Source organism: Lepisma saccharinum, chromosome 9 (genome assembly GCF_977018435.1).
Source record: "Lepisma saccharinum chromosome 9, izLepSacc3.1, whole genome shotgun sequence".
Lineage (NCBI taxonomy): Eukaryota > Metazoa > Arthropoda > Insecta > Zygentoma > Lepismatidae > Lepisma > Lepisma saccharinum.
The window spans coordinates 65,714,745-65,737,622 of record NC_139237.1 but is presented as its reverse complement, the minus strand read 5'-3'; the positions used below and the strand labels follow the sequence as shown (position 1 = coordinate 65,737,622).

At 39.6% G+C, this 22,878-nt stretch overlaps 2 protein-coding genes across 2 annotated transcripts in view; both read right to left on the bottom strand.

Moving 5' to 3' along the window:
- Positions 1 to 3,157, bottom strand: part of ine (solute carrier family 6 member inebriated) — a 178,144-nt gene extending 174,987 nt beyond the window's left edge. The window contains exon 1 of the mRNA XM_083128312.1: positions 2,285 to 3,157. Coding sequence (XP_082984438.1) covers positions 2,285 to 3,024 — 740 coding nt within the window. The 5' untranslated portion in view covers positions 3,025 to 3,157. The remainder of the gene's footprint in view (positions 1 to 2,284) is intronic.
- Positions 3,158 to 15,327: 12,170 nt separating this feature from the next.
- dpy (fibrillin-like protein dumpy) overlaps positions 15,328 to 22,878 on the bottom strand; it is a 474,963-nt gene continuing 467,412 nt past the window's right edge. Inside the window, exons 176-181 of the mRNA XM_083128311.1 lie at positions 21,676 to 21,879; positions 21,016 to 21,254; positions 19,985 to 20,255; positions 18,715 to 18,953; positions 17,928 to 18,111; positions 15,328 to 17,338 (exon numbers count right to left, since the gene is read on the bottom strand). Coding sequence (XP_082984437.1) covers positions 17,100 to 17,338; positions 17,928 to 18,111; positions 18,715 to 18,953; positions 19,985 to 20,255; positions 21,016 to 21,254; positions 21,676 to 21,879 — 1,376 coding nt within the window. The 3' untranslated portion in view covers positions 15,328 to 17,099. The remainder of the gene's footprint in view (positions 17,339 to 17,927; positions 18,112 to 18,714; positions 18,954 to 19,984; positions 20,256 to 21,015; positions 21,255 to 21,675; positions 21,880 to 22,878) is intronic.

Below are 22,878 nucleotides of genomic sequence, written 5' to 3'. Positions count from 1 at the left end.
ACTTAAATCCCTTTAATCGTAACAAAATTATAAGGTTCACATGTTCTAGTGAATAAAACAATCTTTTATATCGGAAAATTTCTTCCTTACCGAATCTATATTAATTGTACGGTTACCCTTAGAAATTTGGGTCTATGCTTTAGCATGGCTTTAGAACCCCCTTAAATGCACACACACACACATACGTATATTTATTCGAAAAAATACTATGTTTGATGTGCGAGTATATACACGAGTATATACACACAATTTACTCTGACACAAATTCTTTCACGTCTGATAACATTTTTAGATAGTTAGTAACACTGACTGCTACAATGTTCCACGGAGGCATTGAACACAATTGCTGTGCGTGTTGCATAGAGCTGACAGCTAAGAGGCTGTTGGCCACAATACCCCGAAGATGTTCACTTCGCTGTGCGAACACTTATGAAAGCGACAATAATTCTTACATTCGGCATCAGAGTGCAGCATATACAAGGCATGTCCAGGGGGACTCGAAAAGGTCTGTGCTACATAGTTGCAAACTTTAGCGACAATTCGCTAAACCTGGAGGATTTTAAGGGGGGAGAGGGACAACAGACGCCATCGAAACTGAAATTAACTAGACCGGTCTGGAGACTTGCTTTACTTTTGCTTGCTTTGACCATAACAACCACGTGTTTTGTAATTTGAAAGCTTCTTCAAGGCTGATAGCTAATGGGCCTCCCCGATGGCGTAGTGGTAGCGTCGTCGCCTTGTAATCAAGGGGTCCCGGGTTCGTTACTCGGTTATGGCACATGGTGATTTGGTTGAATCCCACTTTAAACTGTAGGTCCAGTCCCGATTAGCCTTAAACAAAGGTGGACACAAAGTCAATCAAACTCGATAGCTTTATATTGTGTCTTACAAAAGAAGAAACGGTTTTTAACAACAATAATGATGAAAGGAAGACAATAGCTGCTAATCATGGAAGTAAATGCTGCTTCTCTTTCAGATTAGCATCAATTGCTTGTCTTTGTAAGCGGTCTACCTTCAATACCTACGCTCAATCTAACATGGCTTCTAATAAGTTCTCAGAACGAACGCAATATAATACTGTAAAATTTAGTAGTGCTTTCATTGAAAGTAGATTTTGAAAAAGGGGTGTGGACCCATTCGCACCCCCCCTGGCGCGGCTCCTGCTGGGGAATAAGTTTTTATAATTTTTTTTTTAATGGGAATCAAAATCATAATTGTATGCCACCATCAGGAGCTAATCTGGAACAGTGTCTTCAAAGCAATAACTAAAAATATGGAACTGTTTACAGCAAATGTATTTTTCAATGCAATATGTACGAAAGTCAGTCAAGATAAGAGCGTTTATATCTGATTATGTTGGGCTAATGTTTCGGTTCAATTAGATTGACACTGATGCCATCCGAACCAATAGAATATCCCCGAAGCTGGGTGTATTTGTTTGCATTGCTTTCGTTCATACGGCCGACAAAGAATAATTAGTCAGCTAATCAGAAATACATATTTTAGCACGGCAGCCACCACAGCATAGCGTCATCTGTTGACAGGTGTGAATTCTGTCGGTAAACTTGACCTTGTTGATAGGTGACGGTGTACGATGCGAATGCACAGGGAGGTGGGGGCCGCCACTCATTTTTTTCTAATTTAGGTCAAAATCAAAATTTTGAGTTCTGAAGTGCAATATACCTATACTGAAAGCTGTGTGTCATCATAATCACAGTTTATCTATCATAATATAGATATGAAGCGGAGAAGGGGGGGTATAAATAAATAAAATAATTGAGAGAGGAAGAGGGATAATGAGAAGAAAAAGAAGTCAAGAGAACAAAATAAGCTAGAGAGAAAGAGTAAAGAAGAAAAACCAAACGGAAGAGAACAGGCATAAAGAGAAGACAATAATTGATTCTAAGACAGAGAGGAGAAATTCTAGTAAGAAAAATATGAAAGGGTAGATTAGAATGTGTAAGAAAAAAAATGGATGTGTGGCAGCGGTTAGAAGTAAAAGGGAACGATCACAAATCACTTTTGTTCATTGATGATTTATTGTTGGCTTCAGCTGTCTCGGAAAGGAGGGTCGGTGGGGGTCATAACCCGCCTTTGGCCCAATATACCTAAAAAAACAACGCTAACGACAGGAACCCTTTCGAAAACCCTGGGCAGGCCGGTGGGGGTGAGGCAAAATTGACAAGTTTGTAATAAAATAAGAACCTACATGAAAAAAAATGCATGCAAAATAATTTGAATTCAGGACAATGAAAAGTGCAAAAATAATAATTGCGGTACTCACATCGTTGGATTCACGAAGTTCATAAGCTCCGATGCGGTGGTTGGAACTCGCCTCAGGTACAGCTTCCTGCCGTCAGTGGACCCCATCCCGATGGAAGCGATGGACTGCACGGTCAGCTGAGCCGAGGGGTCGGAGAAGGCAAAGGCATTCCAAGTCGGCGACAACAGAGGGTCACCAACTCCAATCTGACCGTCGTCCGTTCCCGCGAAAGAATTTGCATACCGCAACGACCTCAAGCTGGTGACAGTCAGCTGGGTGGAAGGGTGGGTGTAGAGATGGTTAGGGAAGGGGTAGTACGTGGGGGTGGAAATAGATGACGCGGGCGGTGCCGGAATTTGATTAGGTCCCGTGACGTTCCTCCGGGAGTCCTCGCCATTCTGGAAGCAAACACCGGAATCACTCCGTGCACAATCCTCGTCCGCTGCCCCGACGACGAACTTCGGTACGTTTCCGTTCTGTGCTCTCTTCGTGACATTGTTACAGTTGTTGTTTACGGGCACCGCATTTCCGTTTCTTGTTTTCCCGTTCGCTACCGCGGGCGAAACTACGATCTGCATGTTTGCAGGATTCAACGGCGTGCTTTCGTCACCTTCCGTCGCTTCCTCGTCGTCTGCTCTTGTCACTGTCATGGCGAAAGGTGGCTTACTGTTCGCCAGCTGGGTTCTTTCCCCTTTCGAAGTCATCTTCACTCTTTCGCGATGCTTCGATCCATTTTCGTTGTCGGCACCATCCATTTCCATCGCTTACATTAAAAAGTGCAAACACTGCACGTTCCTGAAACAAAGCTCAACGACAGCACTGCCAAAAATCGTATTGATAAACGCACTTTCGCGAGCGGCACACAACACGTACAAATACGTTACAATCACCCTTCCCTCGTTGAACTGAACTGACAAGTTCCAACCTTTGTGAGGCAGTTTCACCCACAGTGAGTCCAATCACGCGACACCACAGCAAAGATAAAGAGGCGAAACGAAATGTGCTGCCACCAAGCGGCACATTCATTAACTTTGTTCCAGGCTTTGTTTTCAGCCTGCCACACCGAGTGGCAACGAGCCCTTGGACTTCCTCTGTTGAATGGGGTTTTCCTCGTAGGGAAGTTTGTCTCGCGAGCAAAATGCTTTGGTATTGTATTTATGATTATTTTACGTCTCTTTTCTTCCACCTTTAGCCAATCGTGACGATGGAGATAGCAGATGAGTGATGATTAGGTGAAATTGATGAAGGGCACTCAGTGTTGGTTTCATTCAATGGACAGAATGGCAACAAATGAATCGACACGACTGCTACTACTACTGCTACTAGTAATAATCATAATAATAATAAATGTATATTAAACGCCTTGTAATCAAGGGGTTCCGACAGTGGCGTAGCGCAGTTCTATGGAGCCCCCTGCAAGTAAAATAGTGGGGGGCCCCTGAGTAAAAAGAATATATCGAGATGATGCCAGAGTGGAACGGACGCACAATAGTTAGAAAATTCCCCCCTCCTCCGCAGTTGTAAGATGAATTAACTTTATACCTGCCTTCCCATTTTTTGTCATCGACTTAGGCTATATATCAGTTTAGTAGTTTGTCGAAACTAAATCAGGGGTGGTCTGAATCTTTGATAAATAACTGGATGAATTTGATTTGATTTGATTTATTTTATTTTACTTCGCGTTTTGTGCCTCTTGGCTAATTTGCGAAGATGGGGATGAGTGATGAAATGATGAAATTGATGAAAGGACATTCACAAACAACCAAGCCCGACCGGGATTCGAACCCGGGACCCTTCGCGTCGCAGCGCGATGTGCTAACCACTCGGCCACAGGGTCGGGCGATAATAACTGGATGAAGAAATTAGACATATTTTCTCTTACTTCAATGCGGTGGCACAGCCAGGATTCTTTTTTTTTTTTTAAGGAGGGTGGAGGATTCACACAGCCAACTATTTTGTTCGTGATCCTTTGCATTTTTTGTTCGAAACGTTTTTTTTTTTTTCTGAAGATGTAGGTTACACATAATACACATATATTTAAAAAAAAAAATACTGTTTGGGGAAATTTTTTAAAGGGTAGTAAACACTCCTTTTTTGGATTTAGAAGTGGATGCGCTTTCTGCCCAAAGAGTCATCCTCTGGCTATGCCAAGCCATGATTCAACTTAAGAGCCACTCACATTACGCTTCTAAACTAATAGTGAGTTATATACTACTCGAGCAAACTTATAGGCCTAATTTCAGTTACGGGGCTTGAACTGGGCCTCTAGATTGTCGATGGTGATTTACAAAAGGTAAATTGCAATATGCTGCGAAGAAATAGCAGCGGACTCGAGTCTTGAGATAGAAAATTAAGCAGCGACTGAATTTTATTCACTGAAAATTTGTCACTCAATGAAATGCCGATTGGAGGAATTGGAGCACTTCGAGCACTGAATACGTTGTATACCCTGCGTGGCGGAATTGCGGCTACTGGACCTAAGGACAAAGGGCTCCTGGGCTCCACCTCCTCAGTTTTTGGGCCCCTTTGAAGTAAAACGTAACAGGTGTGAACAATGTGGGAAATTTATCTTAGATCTTATTTCAATCTCATATTGAGGCTTGAGGCCGCCTCTTGAAAATATTTGGTGAGAAGTTACATTTTATATATCTGGTAAAGAAAAAAGTAATGAATTATCAAGCTTGTTTGTTTAGGTATTGTGTAACAATAGGGCATCGACCGGTTGAGCAACTGAATCTTTCTACTCGATTCACAACTGTACTACACTACACTAAGTTTACGAAAACTACGTAGCTATAAAGGTATATATGAGATGAGAGAAGTTTCCTAGTTTCTGAATTTCGGAGGAAACCCATAATGTCAAGTTGCCCTGGCCCCCTTCTGCCTGAGATATTCGCCACTGCTTATTATCGCAGACGTTACTGGGAACCAAATATCTATTTCGTAAATCCATTTTTTAAATAAGCAACACTATCTGCTGAATTTCTGGGATTATATAAAATTTCAGGAGCACAGAGAGAGAATACTATAGCTGGGCCCCTACAGCTCGGGGCCGCCCCGCATTGCGGGGCGGTCCTACGCCACTGGGTCCCGGGTTGGGTTCAATACCCGGTAGAGATACGTACATTACACAGAGACTGGGATCCCACCTAAAACTGTAGGTCCAGTCCCGATTAGCCTATCTGTGCATAAAGTGGACTAAAACAACAATTCAAACAAACAACTGTTATTTATTATTATCAGCTTTGCATCCAAAGAAAATTTATAAATACAAGCTCTGTCATTTCAGGAAATTAGGTTCTCATTTACATTTTAAACGAAAAAACACCAAAATATAATGTTTCTTATAAATTTACGGAAATACTGAATAATGGTAACTCATAAATAAGCGAATTCTAACCGGAAATATTCTCCATTTATTAATGATGATTAATTTAAATAAATGAAATCACATAGAAACGATTACATGATTTCCCATATCTTCTGTGCGCTTTTCTCGCGGTTGTAACCTTTAGTTTCGTGGTACTGTTGTGTTATTTCGTAATAACACTGAAATATTGCAGAATGTTCTTTTTCATTTGAATCTGGCATTCAAGCTAAGAAAACTATCGGATGCTGGCAGGGACGTCGGAACCGGGGGGCACTCATCATCGAGGGGGGCAAAATAGTCTTTTTGCGCCCCCGGTCGTGTGCTAAAAATGAGACTATATTTTTTCAAACTTGTGCTTCGTTTTGAAAAAATTGGAAAAATATTTTTGCACTAAGCCTCGCGTCAGGTTAATTTTGCAGCAGGTTTTCGCATATGTAGATCCAAACGAGCGCGCAGAATATAGTTCCGCTGAGACGGGTTCCTTACCGACACAACTGCACACTTGCAAGAAAACAGTTATTTAATGTGTAATATACAGACAAAATGATACATCCATTAGCACGTATGGACTTGATCGGTTGCAATCAATGTGCAGACGAACTTGGATCCGCAGATTCGCCGACTGGGATGTCTATTGCGCGGAAGAGTCACTCAAGCTGAAGAGCGAGTCGAGCGAGACTGAATACGTTGCAGAGCGCGTGGAATTAGGGACACCAGTGTTGCACATCCCACTATTTTAATCCTATATTTATCGTGATTCATTGCTAATCGCGCTATACAGCGGCAAGAATGGCTGAATCGAGGTCTCCTGTTCAGTGCCCGGCTTTGCCCGAGTGTTATTTTGAGCATCATCCGTAGTAAAAAGCTCTTCAAAGTCAAACAAGCTGTTTTAAATACATATATCTCCTTACGGTTCAGGCAAGACTGGCACGGATGATACTGAGCTCCGTTCTCGCGCGGATTAATACATAAAACCTGCTGCAAACTTAACTTGACGCGAGGCTTAGTTAAATGAACATGGACTCAAGTTTCGATACCAGCAAGAAGTACGTGAGAGAATGATCCATGTGCAGATAAGAATCGCAGCCACGTCTCCGAGAATCAAGTGTAAGGTGGAATTATCCGTTTAGAAATTCGCCGCTTCGATTTTACGGGCAGGCGCGGTCGGTGTGAAACAATAAACCCCGCGTACCCCGATGGGAAGGGGGCAGAGAGCAGCCTAATTTTAAATCTCGTCTTTTCCATCTGCAACTACATTCCATGGATGCAAGGGCTCCGAACCAGGGGGCCAGGTGGAGCTTGAGCCTTTTAGGTAAAAAGGTGAAGGTGGGAAAAAATTCGAGACGACGCGGTGGTCTAGTGGGTAGGGTGTCTGACTGCCACGCGGAGACTCTCGTTCGATTTCCATGGTGGGTGATCTAAGGTTGGAATTTTTCCAGATTTATTCCCGCAAAAAGCGGCTCCCGGGCTCACCCAGCCTAAAATGAATGGCTATCTGGGGGCAAACCTGGAGGGTAAATGCGGCCGGAGCATGGTGCTGATCACACCATCTCCAAAATGTCCGAGATCGAAAATTTGTTGGCTCTACCCCAACATCCCTTAAATATGCCTACATGGCACGGTGCTATTAGCACGGTTTAAAAAACAAAATCACATGTGAACATAAAAATGAATGTCGTTACCTCTCTCTGAGGTCTAAGCCATCAATCCTAAACATGACGTTTAAAATAAAACAGTAAACTTTTAATAAATCTAAATGGCCAAGAAATAAAAGTTCCCCTCCTTCCCACGAGAGGAGATGGTTCATACAATCCAAAGTTTTCAGCATTAAAACCCGAAAGGGCAGAGAACTGATGGTGTATCGGAACGATACTTGTCTGTCTCTAGTCACGTCTTTTTATGTCCTTTCACACAGAAAATATAAATCAGTAAAAAAATTATGGAGAGAAGTAAAACTTACCAATCTCTTGATTCTACAGAGTGATCAAAAAGTCACGCAACCCATGGAGGGACTATAAAAGATGTTGGAAATGGCCACCATTCAGTTTCTCACACGTGTGCACCCTTTTGATCATGTTCCTGAAGACCCTCTGGAGTGTATCACATGAAATGTTGTCCACAGTACGTTGAATATTCGTCTTCAGTTCATCCAAAGTGTGTGGATGCGTTACGTAGGCCGCAGACTTCAGAAATCCCCAGAGGAAAAGGTCCGGCGGAGTGAGATCGGGAGACCTGGGCGGCCATAGTGGCTTCGTAATGATGCGCCCAGGTAACACAGATTCAAGATAGTCCATGCTCACACGAGAGGTATGGGCTGTTGCACTGTTCTGCTGAAACCATGTTCTGTCCTTTTCCTCGTCAGTCAGAGTCAAAGAATTGCGTGACCAGCCGAAGATAACGTTTACTGTTTATTGTTGTTTCGAAAAAGAGAATAAAAATTCTCTTTCGAGACATAGCACACCTCACGCCGAGCTTTTGGGCGGGAAGGGGAGACTCATGCAGTAAATGTGGATTGTCAGTCGACCAATAACGGGAATTTTGTGAATTCACGTACCCGTCGAGATTAAACCATGCCTCGTCAGACCAATACCAGTCGTCCAATTCCTCCCCATCAGGCGTCACGTGTTCCATAAACCAACACGCATCACAAAATCACCATCCCTTAACTCCTGCACAACTCTTATTTTGTACGGAAACATTTGCAACGCTCTTCGTAAAGCGGTATGAGCTATGCCATAAGACACACCGCTCTGGCCAGATAACCTGCGCAGGGACTTATGCGGACTTATGGCAATTGCTGCACTGATATCCGTAATTTGTCTTCTGTGAGAACTTTCGGTCTACCAATTCGGGGTGCATCAACCACACTCCCTGTAATCTTGAACTTATCATACAGACGTTTAATTGTTGATTTCTTCGGAGGTGTCATTTCAAGATACGCCTCGGCGAAGCATGCCGCGGTGGTTCCGTAACTCAAACTCCATATGTACTGTTCCAGAATGAAGATCCGTTCCTCAAGTGAGTACACCATCCTGCTGTGGACCTCTACACTGCTTCCTGCCTCAACTAGCACCACCAGTCACCTGCAACACAATAAAAAAACAAATGTTACATGGGTTGCGTGACTTTTTGATCACTCTGTATATCAGGCGACTAATTGCAGTGCACTGATGCGCGATCTTGCAGTCTGTATACTTTCTGCAAATGATTTAAATGTATATAAACCATATATGCACAGTTATATCGTTTGGGGTGGAAGGAAATCCAAACTCATCACTACAATTTACAGAAGAAATGCCGAAACACGCCTTCTGCAGTTTTTCTACTCTGAACAATGACCGGGTCGTCTGACGAAGTCTAAATTTGAAAAGAGAAGGGGAGATTTTTAGGCTTGAATTTCCAAGAACTTACAACTTTTCTCATGGCCGATAACCTTCTTGACAGCAAGGGGTCTGTAAAGAAAGCTTGTGTTCGGAAAGTGCCCCGGTGCATTGTTATACGCGAGCGCACTTGTGGGTACATAACCTCGCAGACTTCAAAGAAAAACTGGAAACAGAAGCAGCGAATTTCTACGGGGATTCTTGATTTGCAGACCTGACTGCTATGTCACAGTCACGTGCTTCTTGTTGTTGACGGAAACTTGAATGCACGTTCACAAATCTAAGTGCAACAATATTTTTCAAAATATTCTTCATAACCAACATAAGTTGAAATATATGTAGTCTCATTTTTTAGGGTGTGACTGGGAGGAGGGGAGCAAAAAGACAATGTTGTCCCTCCTCTGTGGCTTCTTAACATCAGGCAATACTGAAAGCACTTGTGGGTAGAGGCGGAACTTTAATTTCTTGGCCATTTAGATTTATTAAAAGTTTACTGTTTTATTTTAAACGTCATGTTTAGGGCTGATGGCTTAGACCTCAGAGAGAGGTAACAACATTCATTCTTATGTTCACATGTGATTTTGTTTCTTAAACCGTGCTAATAGCACCGTGCCATGTAGGCATATTTAAGGGATGTGGGGGTAGAGCCCACACATTTTCGATCTCGGACATTTTGGAGATGGTGTGATCAGCACCATGCTCCGGCCGCATTTACCCTCCAGGGTTGCCCCCAGATAGCCATTCATTTTAGGCTGGGTGAGCCCGGGAGCCGCTTTTTGCGGGAATAAATCTGGAAAAATTCCGACCTTAGATCATCCACCATAGAAATCGAACCCGAGTCTCCGCGTGGCAGCCAGACACCCTACCCACTAGACCACCGCGTCGTCTCAATGTTTTTCCCACCTTCACCTTTTTACCTAGAAGGCTGAAGCTTATTAAAGGAATGCCTCAATACCATCATGCTTCACTGCATGCGAAGATCGAGTACCAGGCAGGGGTGGAAATTTGCGGTAATTATCGTAAGACCTAAAATTTCAGTTTTCATGTATTAAGCGCCGTTTAATGGAATTATAAGTAATAAAATATTCCGTAATAGAGGTCTCCGGGCCTTCTCTTATCTCTTATGATGCTTCGTCACTGTTCATATATTTAATAAGTATATATTTATTGTTTATGTAATATATATATATATTTTACGGTATCACTTTTCAATATAGATAGGGGGGATGAGATTGTAAAAATTGGTTCATAGATTTGAAAACCTGCCCCCCCCCCCTCCAAAATAAGTTCCGACGTCCCTGGATGCTGGTGGTGGCATACTATACTACACAAGGGCAACAATTACAAGGCCACAGAAACAAGAGATACTTCACTCACAGCACAAGACTGACAGCAATACGAAATAATTCTTCCCCTAGAAGCTTATCTTCTGGATTCTAGGAAATCCAATCTTCTTCTGTGTTATGCATATCACTTTGAGCATTGAGAACTACCAAACGAAAGATGAAACATGCGATAAATCTGTCACTCCGAGTGCCTGACACCTGGAGCCTACTGACGGACAGGGAACTTTCACTTTTCCTCTTCATCTATTGTTTACAAGTATTAACCAATGACATTGATAGTATATATTATCATTGGTATTAACCGATGCCAAGGCCGAAACTCGAACCCGAGAACTTCGGGGGCGATATCGAAACTTGACCATTAAACGTGTTCTGTCACCGAGCTGGCAAAATGCATTGTGTGTGTTCGTGTTGCTCGAAAATGCCGCTAATCGCGCATGCGCAGTGACTGCTTTTCTACAGTTCGATGTGAAACCACCGTGCCACCTGTCGCTTTTGTGCATTTCTCTGCACCTCGGACCGAGATTTATGCATCGATCTCTGGAAGTAGAGTAGAACACGAATACAGCAGCGGCTGGTGGCTCTAAATTAGGTGAAGGGCCAGTAGGAAGAAAATAGGCTAATAGAGAAAATTAGATCAATAGTTAGAAAATGTGGATTCTAACAAAACACACACTAAAATTTACACGCAGAGGAATAGAGCGATAGAAATAAGGAACATGAATGGAGAGATAGGAGTAGAGTCAATGAATGAGAGAGAGAGAAAGATCTACCAAGGATATACTTAGGGCGAGGGCCCATGGGGTCCGCCCCCCCCCCCTCGAGAGACTTACAAACCAAATGCTAAAATTAAATCATAATATACTTATCAACCATGCTCATACCGGGATTCGAATCCGGGACCCGTATCATTGTATCGCACTGTGGTAACCACTCCGCCACAGAAGTTGGCATATACGCGTTCGAATCCCGGTGGGTATGGGTGTTCTTTACGAACACATCGTCGCGATTAGCGAAGTGACAGAAAAGCGACGCTAAATAACAATTCAGGAGGAATGAAAAGTTATGTTTACAGCCACCACGTTAAGCTAAACACATTCCGTACCACATTAAATATAATACTGAAGGTTTCTTCACTTGTAGTTCCTCTGCTGCTATATATTAAACATACTCAAGATATTCCGTAGAAAACCATTGAGATTTGTTTTCCGAGAACACAGCAGAAATTTCCGTCAAGTGGGAAATGACCCAGATATCGTTCATTTAAAGGTAGTAAACCAAAGGCGTTCAGCGAGGATGAACTGCACATATCGTTTGCAAAAGCCAAATTTATGGTAATTTTGGCACTAAATCTACCTTATACACCGTACTCCCCCACGGGAACATTTCGAATATACTCTCAGGCCCGTAGCTAGAATTAATCTCCAGGGGGGCTCACGGGTTGTCAGGGGGAGCTTTGTAGACAGAGTCCAGTTTCGAAAGTTTAACAGTATTAAATGAAGGTAAATTACGTGTGTGTGTGTGTGAGAGAGGGGTAATCAAGTTAATGTAAAACATAAAATTTAGAAATATCATGCAAATACTAGTTTTTCCTATATCTTCTAAAACATCTCTTTCCATACTACTTTTGATATACACAGATATTTATATCATACAAGAAAAAATAAACAATATTCAATCATAGTGCATACAATACATTCCACCCCTGCCCGAAGCAATAAAACTCCCCTTCGTTCCCAAAAAATTGGGAGCTGTTGACCTTTGACGCAGATGTGGAAGGGGCAGCGAAGGTACAGATAAAGAAGTTCCCTTAAAAAAGAACTTTCTAAAGTCTAGAGAATCTTCTACCTAGACTTTGGCTCATAAACAAGATGAATGAATGTAATAGCTGCTGTTTGCATTTTCACTTTTCACTGCAAACAAATTATACAAAAAATAGTTTTACCTAATGACCTAAAGTCAAGGGGGCTGAGCCCTCCCCCCTGGTACCTGCCTGGCTAAGGGCCTGTATACTCTGTGAAACCAAAAGGCATTAGATTAGGTGATTTCTGGCAACCAAACTGTACATAATTAGGAAAGATTTTCACAGAATGTGGAATCATTAATCAAAGTTATCCCAATTGTGTACGCATATTTAGTTATTTTACGTCGCTTTTCTGCCACTTGCCTGTTCCTCTAGGGATTTCCTGGGCATGTAAAATATCTGAATTGCTGAAATGCAATTATGAATAGAAAATGAGATCTTGTATACAAGTATTGATGTTTCTTTTCAAACACAAATTGCATTGATGAAAATGGAGGGATGGTTGGTTGCTTCTTTCCAGCTATTAAAATTTCCATAGAGCATGTTCATACTTGTTCCATCGTTCATTCTTTTGAAGCATGATGGAATGTTCCCACTGAAGGCCGGAGCACAAGCAACGATGTGCACAATATGGTTTGCTTGCTTGCTAATTAGTAGCTTTAAATTAAATGCAGAAGTCTGCTCTTAACAGATATAGCTTGCAATATTGGGTGTCCTTTCTGCCACAGCATGTATGAGAATGACACTGTCGGGCACGAATCTAGAAGGGTTTTTCTTTGGGGGAGGGGGGGCTAAGTGAACCAGAAATAATAATAGCAACCCGTCCCGCACCATGCCCGTGCAGTCTGAGGCACCATGCTTTGGGCTCTGGCAAATGTAAGAACTTTTCTCCTGAGATTTCGGCCTGTGTATGGGACCTATGGCCACCCACCATCATGAGGAAATTGAGGATCTACAAGTGAGTAGCATAACACGCTCATGGAAACTTACAATGACTGACCTCACGTCACCCCTTAATTGGTTGGATGATCTCCCACCTTGACAGATGGGAGGTAGGTAGGCACTGGCCCTCAAGACTGTTGCACCATGGGTTATTGGTATTGTAATAGTAACAACAATAATGTTAATATTAAAATAACTATATTAAAAGGTGGTGCAAAAGTCATCATCCTATTTGAACTGACCTTTATTTTGACATCTTGTTGTTTATACAGTAGTGTTTTGTCAATTAAATAGAAGATACTCACGAAATTTTATTGTGTGCGAAAATGAATAAGTATATCCCACAAGAACGTGGAAAAATTGTGACAATATTTTTAAGGAATAATCTATCTGTAATCTTGACACAACGATAATTTAGATAACATTTTCCCAATCGTCCAGTGCCTACACCACAAACCATTTGACGTCTTGCTTCCTTTTGTGATATTTCACATCATTGGTTTATGTGAATAAGCCAGAGACGTTACAGCAACTAAAGGACAATATTCAGCATGTAATTGAAAACATTTCCCTGCAGATTCTTTCCAACACCATGGAAAACCCAATAAAAGGAGCCCAAATTTGCATCAATTCGAATGGTGGTCATTTATTGGACGTTATCTTTAAAAATTGAGGACATAAAACTTACAAGTATCAACAAAAGTTTAACACAAAAACCTACTTTGTTTAATTTAAAACCCAAGCTATAGGCTAAGAAAATCAGGTGATGACTTTTGTGGCCCCTTGTATAATTAAAATATTATTAATTCAAATATGTAATTAACATTTTATTGTTTTATTGCCAGTTGGTTAGTTACTGAACAAATACCACATGCCTTTCATCACTGACCTCCATGGATCTCCAGACACAATCAGGATGATCAACACCTGCTTATCACTATTTAATAGGGCAAGCAGGCTTCCCTAACCCCTTATGACACTGCATAGTATTTCTGCTATTAACATCCTGTTTTTTCGCCAAATAAATCTGGTCCTTAAGCACGATTTGCATTTTAGGATGGTATCCAGCATGCAACTGAGCATCACTCAGTTTAGTCACTTTGGATCGCTGCCCATATATTATGACCAGAACCAAAAGGTCAATGATAAGAGAAAATTAGATTGTATTTATACATATATACATTTCATTTAACTTCAGTCACGCTCCATATGCCTCTGGATTACCATCGCAATCCAAAGCAGTGGTTCGGTGAGAGAGTCAATCTACAACAGGGTAAGTGGCAGGAATCAGCCAACAAATGTCCACGTTCAGATCAACCATCAAGTTCTAAAGAAGATACACCATCATCATCATCCTTTTTGCCAAGGACCAATAGCAAGCCAGAAAGTACAGGTTAGTGGCATGTCGAAATTTTTCTTCATATCGCGAAGTGAAAACAAGCAACATAAAGTACGCGATTTGAAACATTGGCAAATACTACTTCGAGGTGAATGGAAGGGCGAAACAGAACTCACTCAGCATCCAATGATGGAGGAACCAGTTCTGATGTGGACACACACGAGAACCTCATTCAAAAATACAACGGTGGCACTGGGTCACCTGTGGAGGAATTTTCGTGTGATACGTTTGCTGGATATCACAACACCACTCGAACAGCAGATTAAATATATGAATCTCCTCTAGCAATATGGGGAAGGGACTGTACCCCTTCAACAGAATTGCTCGATCAAACTATTGAATTGATTGATTGATTTAGTTTATTTTACTTCGCGTTTTGTGCCTCTTGGCTAATTTGCGAAGATGGGGATGAGTGATGAAATTGATGAATGGACATTCACAAACAACCAAGCCCAACCGGGATTCAAACCTGGGACCCTTGGCGTCGCAGCACGATGTGCTAACCACTCGGCCACAGGGTCGGGCTCAAACTATTGAAGACTCATCCACATGGATATGTACACAAGTTCGCCCAACATAATCAGGCAACATTAAACAACAGGGAAAATTGGAACACGTAAGCTGGATTGCAGAGAATGAAGCAATGGATTGCAGACATGTTACCAATCCCGTATAGTGCCAAGAACAAGTAAACTTTGTTCACTAATGAGAAAAGATGTGGTGTGTGTGTTGCTGCAATGATGATACTTCACCGACATGACGAACTTTGTGAACAATTGTACGGAGAAAACAAAAATGAAGTTTTATTAATGAAACAAAAACATTATTTTTTTATATTAATAATCACACTCAAAAAACTTTATTGATGTACAGAACAACAAATTATTTTTCAGCCCTTTTACATATTGTTACACATCATCTGTTACATATGTTATAGCTAAATCTGTTAACAGCAGTCGATGAAAAAACAAAGCTTTATTATTCAATTTATCACTGGAGCAAGGCATACCTTTACATATCACCCAATACAAAGATAAGCTTCAGTCGGAAAACCATACGCCTGTGGCGATCAACACAACTACCATTAAAGCCAGCGAAAAGCTACATAATAGGAACAGTTTTCTCTTTGATACAAAAACTAACAGCCAAAGCCTCATGAAACAAAATATTTCCCCCAACAAAGTAACTAACAGGAGTACATTTTCATACCATCACTTTCTTTCTATAACAAATCTTAGCTGAATAAGACTTATGCTCCTAAAATGTACTGATATTAGAAACCTTTCTAAAAAAATGTTGGTAACTATTTAACAATAAAGAACACCCATTAATGCCTTGCATCCATTTTACAGAAAAACACAAAAAGTACATTTCAAAGCTTTCCTTGGTAGTTGTCATTTTTAAGTAAAAAAAAAGAGAAGTCTTTTTAAAATTATATAATACAATATTTAAATAAGTTAATAATATGACTGCGAACATTTTATTAGCTAATGTAGCTGCTTGGTTAAAATTTTCGGCCGTTTATCTTATTGTGTGCATGGAATTAGAAAAAAATAACACACGAGGCCTTTTTTTTTTTAATAAGGACTGACAGGTAGGAGTGTTGTAACCTGCAACACCCTCTAGTGTGGGATGAAGGAAACAAGCAGCAGAACTTAATCCTCAATACTTCTAAAAAATACAAAATAAACTGCCAAGATGAATGGTGAGGTTCTGTGAACATGAATGCAACTTTCGTTTTAAAAAAATGTAACTTTTTTTGTGTAAACAACAAGCCGAACGTCACCAATCACACTTGACACTTTAACGTGTGTACATATATGACAATGTATCTCTTTCTTCCCATACATATTACACTTGCACTCTAATCTTTCTTTCACTCTATTTTTACATATTCAAAAAAATATATTCCATGTCCTCCAATGGCTAATATATTTATGAGGAAATTTTAGGAGAAAAACAGCACAGAATATAAACTTTACTTCATTGTTTTATGGTAAAAAAAAATCCTATGCATAGCTTTTGACGTCTTTAGGAACATTTTTATGTACAAAATTCATACTTTGGCCACACCACAACTCAAGATTAAGCTGAGCTGTTTTATAAGTATTGATCACAGTGTTAAACATAGAAAAAGCCACCACCATTTGTTTAAAAATCCCCGTTTAGCATTAATAACAATTAAGAGCCACTGGAGGAGACAGTGTTGTTGAAAAACTCATCCAGGAGACACACAGCATCACCATAATAATATTATCTACATCTACGTCATAATTTATGTAAGCTCCCGGATGGTTTTTCAAACTCCGCACTTTCAAACATACCATTAAAAAAAACATCACCGAGCTAATAAAATACGTCGCTCAGAAACGAAGTCCACTTCTATTAAAAAATACATTTAACAGCACTGCAACAACAGTCACTCAGGTCATGTTTGGTATTTTTCTTGTCGTTTCTCGCAAGAGGCTCCCCCTTTCCATTGACTCAGTTTATATTGGTGGAATTAAATAACAGCAGGGGATAACACACACTTCCTTGCGAGTCGCAAACAAAAGTTCTCATTTCAGTCAAGTGATTTCATTTGCGAGTACCGCCTCACGATAAATAATCAGGAGATGGTTCCGCTAGAGGTTCTGGAGTTGTAAATAATGGATTGGGGAATTCTGGAGGATGAGGCAAAGGCCCGGATGTCTTCGGCTGTCTTCTGTACGCCATCAGCCAACATGACACGGCCACCGCAACAGCTACAAGAGCAAGCAGGGCCGTGATGATGAGAGCAATGATGAAGCCGATCATTGAGACACAGATGTCTTCTGCGCCAGTTGTGGTTGGGGCTGAAAGAAAAAAAACAACATGTTGTTAGCCTACCTGCCAAATCTAACCTACAAAATTGAGAACACAAGGAAAAGCAATAAGGAATTTTTAAAGATGCTCATTTGAATAACAGTGGTTAGTTTTTATATAAAATATTGTTCATATCATATCTATCAAAATATTTATGATGCACACAACTTAATCTTTATTGCCTGAATCTGTTTGTTTAAAATTTATATGGGTGCATCAGCAGTAAAGGATATTTGCACCCATCTCAATGTGCATGGAAATCCCTCCCAACTAAAATCTATGCTAGGTTTTACAACATGGAAAATATCATCAAGAAACATTGACTGAAACATTTGAAGACAAGAAAAGTAACTTTTAGTTCCCGACTTGCAATTATAACTTATTACATGTAACCTACGGTAAACAGTTTGAAGGAACTGAAAAAAAAAAAATAGGATGCTGATTTGAACAACAGTAAACACTAGTGATATATTAATTTTAAAAATAATACTACTTTATACGTAGACAGTTTAACACTATTTTCTAATGACTTCTTCGGCAAAATCAATGAGGGCTTGATAATTCTGCAAAAAGTCTCACCTTCTGTTGGATCAACAAATCTCTCCTCTCTCCTCTCAATCGTAAGTATGGCATTGGACTGGATTGTAATCTCCTCCCTCAGCTGGCCTTCATAGATTGATTCTTGCACATTGACATCAGTGCTGTTTCTCCTGTCAACTTCTCGCTTCCTACGTCCAAATGCATTTGCACCTCGGCAGTTCACCTGTAAGTGACAATGCAAATACATCATGAAGGAATTCCCAAACATTACAGTGAGAAGCTGAATGTGTCAGTTTACTTCCAATGTGTTCCGTTACGCTTATTCATACACAACTTGCTTGCAATGTGCTAAATGACACAATCGAATTATTATTATTTGTTCTTCATGCAATGTCTCTAGGAAAACATATAATCTGCAAGTTTCTTCATACTGCTTTATGAAATAAAATGAAATAAAATAAGTAGCATGTTCTGGTCATGAAAGGTATAGATAACATCAGTGATGAGACTGAATATACTTCTCATGATCGCTCAATGGATTGTATTTCCAACACCCCTCGTACTACGAGTGATGTGATCAAATGACATTTAAGTTTGAATTTCAAGTTTAGAAACATAAATACTACATACATGCTGAGAGATTTTTGAAGGAGATGCAATGAAGCTAAAATGATTACTAAACACAACACGTTCAAACTTGCTGACTGATAATAAAACTTCTATTTCAGTTTTGCACTTTAGTGCATGAAATAATCTGCAGTTTTTTTTTTTTACAACTACAAAGAAGAGATAATTTTCTAAACAAACTTTTACATGCATTACTTACCGGTTGACATTTTCCAAAGCAGACTCGAATGTTGCATTGGAATCTAATGTTATCACTGCTGGGGAATTTAAAGGCATTAAAGCTAGCAAGTAGTGCCTGGCTGTCAGCATCATACTCCCACTCTCCGAATATTGTCGGGTCCGTTGCACAACCATCTGCATCGGTCACAATGTACTCATTTTCCACACTGTCTTCCATTGTTTTTGCTATGCAGCTTCGAGAAAATCCTCCATAAATATCTAGAAAACAAAAACAACAAAGAAATGTAGAAATGCACAATTAAATTGTCTACAGGTGCAACAAACTTTTGAGAGGATGACAATCAAATATTGTGCACCTTATACACAATGTTTTGTTAACTGCAATCGCTTCTTTTTTGTAAACACCATATTGAAAGATTACGTCTGGTTTTCCTTTGACTTGATACATGCAATTTTCCTTCATGAAAGAATTAAAATGATTTCAAGATTTGCTAAACAATGCTAAAGAGAAGTAACATAAAATCTTTCACACAGATTTAAGTTACAGAATTTATAGAGAGATCAGAAGTTAGCTTGATAGCTTGGTAGCTCAGTAGTACAGTATTGGCGCAGTATGATAAAGGCAAAGGTTAAATCTCCGATTGCAGCCTCAATGCTTATTCTAAAATTAATGATCTTTCTTTTGTTAATAGGTCCTCCCCGATGGTATAGTTTTAAAGCCATTGCATAATAATGGGGTCCTGGAATTGATAACCAGTCGAGGCACATAGTTGTATGGATCCCACTTCAAACTGTAGGCCCAGTCCGAACTGACCGTTCTGTGCAAAAAATAGACTTAAAAACAAACTCAAACTTTTATTGTTAATGACCCACATTTCGTTTTTGCAACTCTGTATGTAAAAACCTATTTGTAAATATGATTATTTATTAATAAGTACACAGAAGTAAATTATTAACTTTTATCGAAACATGAATGATCATTTATGTAACAAATAACTATTGTAACAAGTACAAAAAACCTCCTTATATTTGTATTTAAATATGTATACCATTTTTATATAATATAGTAATTCTGGTTTATTTTTTTTGTCTAATTACATTCTTTTAAGCTTTTTTCTTATCTTATCAAGTGAATAACATCAACATGTTAGCAATATGTGGGTACGTATAATCAGTAATTTCACCTTGCAAAAGTGTGTGTGTATATAAAGGAATGTTACAATTACAATTTTAGTAAAAAAAGCAGCACTTCAATGTAAAAAAGGATGAAACAAATAAACAGCACTTACTTGCTGGTTGGACATCCACTCGCAGCAGCAGATTATCTCCAATTTCTGCCTGGTTGATTTCTTGTCCCGTGTGAGTGACGATCTTCATGATGCACGTTGGAGGAGGCCCGGTGTTTGCTATTGTTCCAGCTGTCGTCAACATAGAAACGTTGAAGCCAAGCGTCACATTCTTCTCTCCGGTGTTGTAGACGCACTTGATGTGGTACGCCTGGGCCTTGTAAGTCACTAATTTCGGATGTTTCTGTATCACAAGGATGAAGCTTGCTTGTCCCTGAGAAATCGAAAGAAGCAAGCACTCAGACTAAGACACTTGTCAGAAACTATGAGTTAGAGACAATATTGATATAAAATTAACTGATACGGGCAATTATATCCTGGAGAAAATTTTCTACTTCATCCACCAGATAAGTGAATATCGAGGACAAATGTTTCATTTTTTCTACATTTCATACAGTTAGTGTACTAAAATGCATATTTATTCTATTTTGTTATTAATTTTTACACACCTTGTTGGAAAAAACTTTAAATGGTGGAATCTGAAAATGTAACCTGATTCTTGTATTTTACAGTCAATTTTTTTGGATAATGCATTTCATACTTTGATTATTAGAATGTGAACCAACTGAACTTTATTTCTGGTATTAACTGTAAAAATAACAAGCATTCTCCTTTTTGTAATTTGAAATTAATAATGCCAACTTCCAAGGGAGAGGGGGGCAACCAGTTCAACCCCCCCCCTCCCCAATGCAGATGGTTACCAATAACTGATCTGATAAACTTACAACTGTTCTAAGAAGAATCTGAATGGTTCATTCTCCTCCTTCACTAATCTAGGTAACCAAATGACATTTTGATCTAAAATAAATTGTATTTAGCTATACACTTTACAAAATCAATTTACATGAATCATACCCTTACATTCATAAAAATGAGAACAAAATGGTAGAATTTTGCACTAAGTTATAGGCCAAGTAGAGAAATATCGTATCAGTAAAATATCATAAAAGCAACCATACAAGAAAGACACTTACATTGACATGTATAAGGCCACAGTTTCCAAATTTGACCTTGAAGACTTCTACTCGAGGTACAGAGTCCTGGCTCATTGTGACAACACTTCTGCACTGCTCATCCTTGCTGTGGCCCTTCACGTAGAGAACTCCATTGAAACCTTGCTCCGCAATGTGTATCTCGACTTGCACTCCATCAGAGAGGCAGCTGACCACCATATCTGGGCGAGGGAAGTCTGTTCTGAATGGTGAAGTTCCATCTGGGAAAGAAAAAAGAATGTTAAACGTACATTAAAATTTTCATGTACATATTTTTATTAGCTGCTTTTTTTTGCTTTCATATCCAGATTTTTCTTTCTCTATTTTTTTGGTATCTTACATCACTTTTGTACCATCTTAGAAGGTGGTGTTGATGGTAAATAAAACACATGAATGACACCAAGGTATGTTGTGGTGCATGGGAGCTTTTGCACTGAAGTGGCAAGTGACACATTACAGACCAACAAGCGACAAGTGACATGTGTCATTGTTAACCCCAATTGAACTCAGGCACTATGATTTAAACTGATTCTAATGCTAGCATGACAATCTTTTTGCTAAATATTTAATTTTGTGAGGTATTAAATGTATAACCTTACATTCTGCAATGTAAACTTTCAAAAAGGGATTCATGTTACTTACTGCACATTTCTGTAGGATCTCCAGTGTATCCACTGATGCACTGGCACACTGCCTGGTGGTTGGTGGCATTACACAAGGCATTGATGCCGCAGCGTTTCGTGGCACAGGGGTCTTGGCATGTTTTTGTTTCCAGGTTGCAGTATCTGTAGTCAGGGCACTGGTCGTCCGATTCACACTCTGGTTCTGGAGGCTGAGGTACTTCAGCTGGGGGTGAAACGAAAATAACACGTTGAAAAAACTGTGTGCATATTGCAGATTGCCCATATAAAACTAATAACAATATAAGCAGTGTAGTTTATGAATATAAATGAATTGCCTCCATGCTTCAACACATGTGTCTATTCCAAGAAAAAATGGAATGAATCCTTCCCTTGTAAAAGATGCACATGTATGTGTCAAAATGTAGAGGCAATATATTTCTATCTATTGAAAGTACATACAAGCAACCCCGATTTTACATTTCCCATATTAGATGTTCAATTTTCGTGGTCCTAATAGAGGAAAATGTTAAACAAAATTTCAGATTAATAATTTTAAGTTCTTCCACCTTGGTTCCCTGAGAAATTTAAATTTGATGTTCCGCCGTTACAATATTATAGGATTTTCTTAGCTATATGCATCAATTAAGGAAGTGAGTAAACCATTCAGGTTCTTCATGTAACAGAACTGGCGTACGCAGAGGGGGGGGGGCTGATGGAGCTAGCCCCCTCCGATATTTTGCGAAAATAAACATTTTCAAATAAAAAGAGTGAAAAAGTTGGAAAAAACAGAATGGTAAATCCAAATTCCTCTAAAAATGATCCTTGATTGCCATTTTTGAGAGTGGAAAGTTTTTAATATACTAAGTATCTTATTGTGTATGCCGGCCCTGCTAGAAAGCAGCCACCATTCCAGCCACTCCTGACAAAAAAATTTCTGCGTATGGCAGTGTGTAACATTGGTGATTTAGTATCAAATTGGTAGAATTAAATCCGTTATTGCGAATGATAAATTTTATATTGATACTAAGGATGGGACAGATTAATCGGTACTCTATCTGTATTGGCCGAAATTGGCATATTGGTGCATCAATTTATTGGTAAAATTACCGATTATTTTATCAATCCGAAATATCTATAAATATCTTATAATGTAGTGCAAAATTGTGCTATTTTGGTGTAATTTTTATGGATAATCTTCATGCCCTAATTTTAAAAAAAGTAA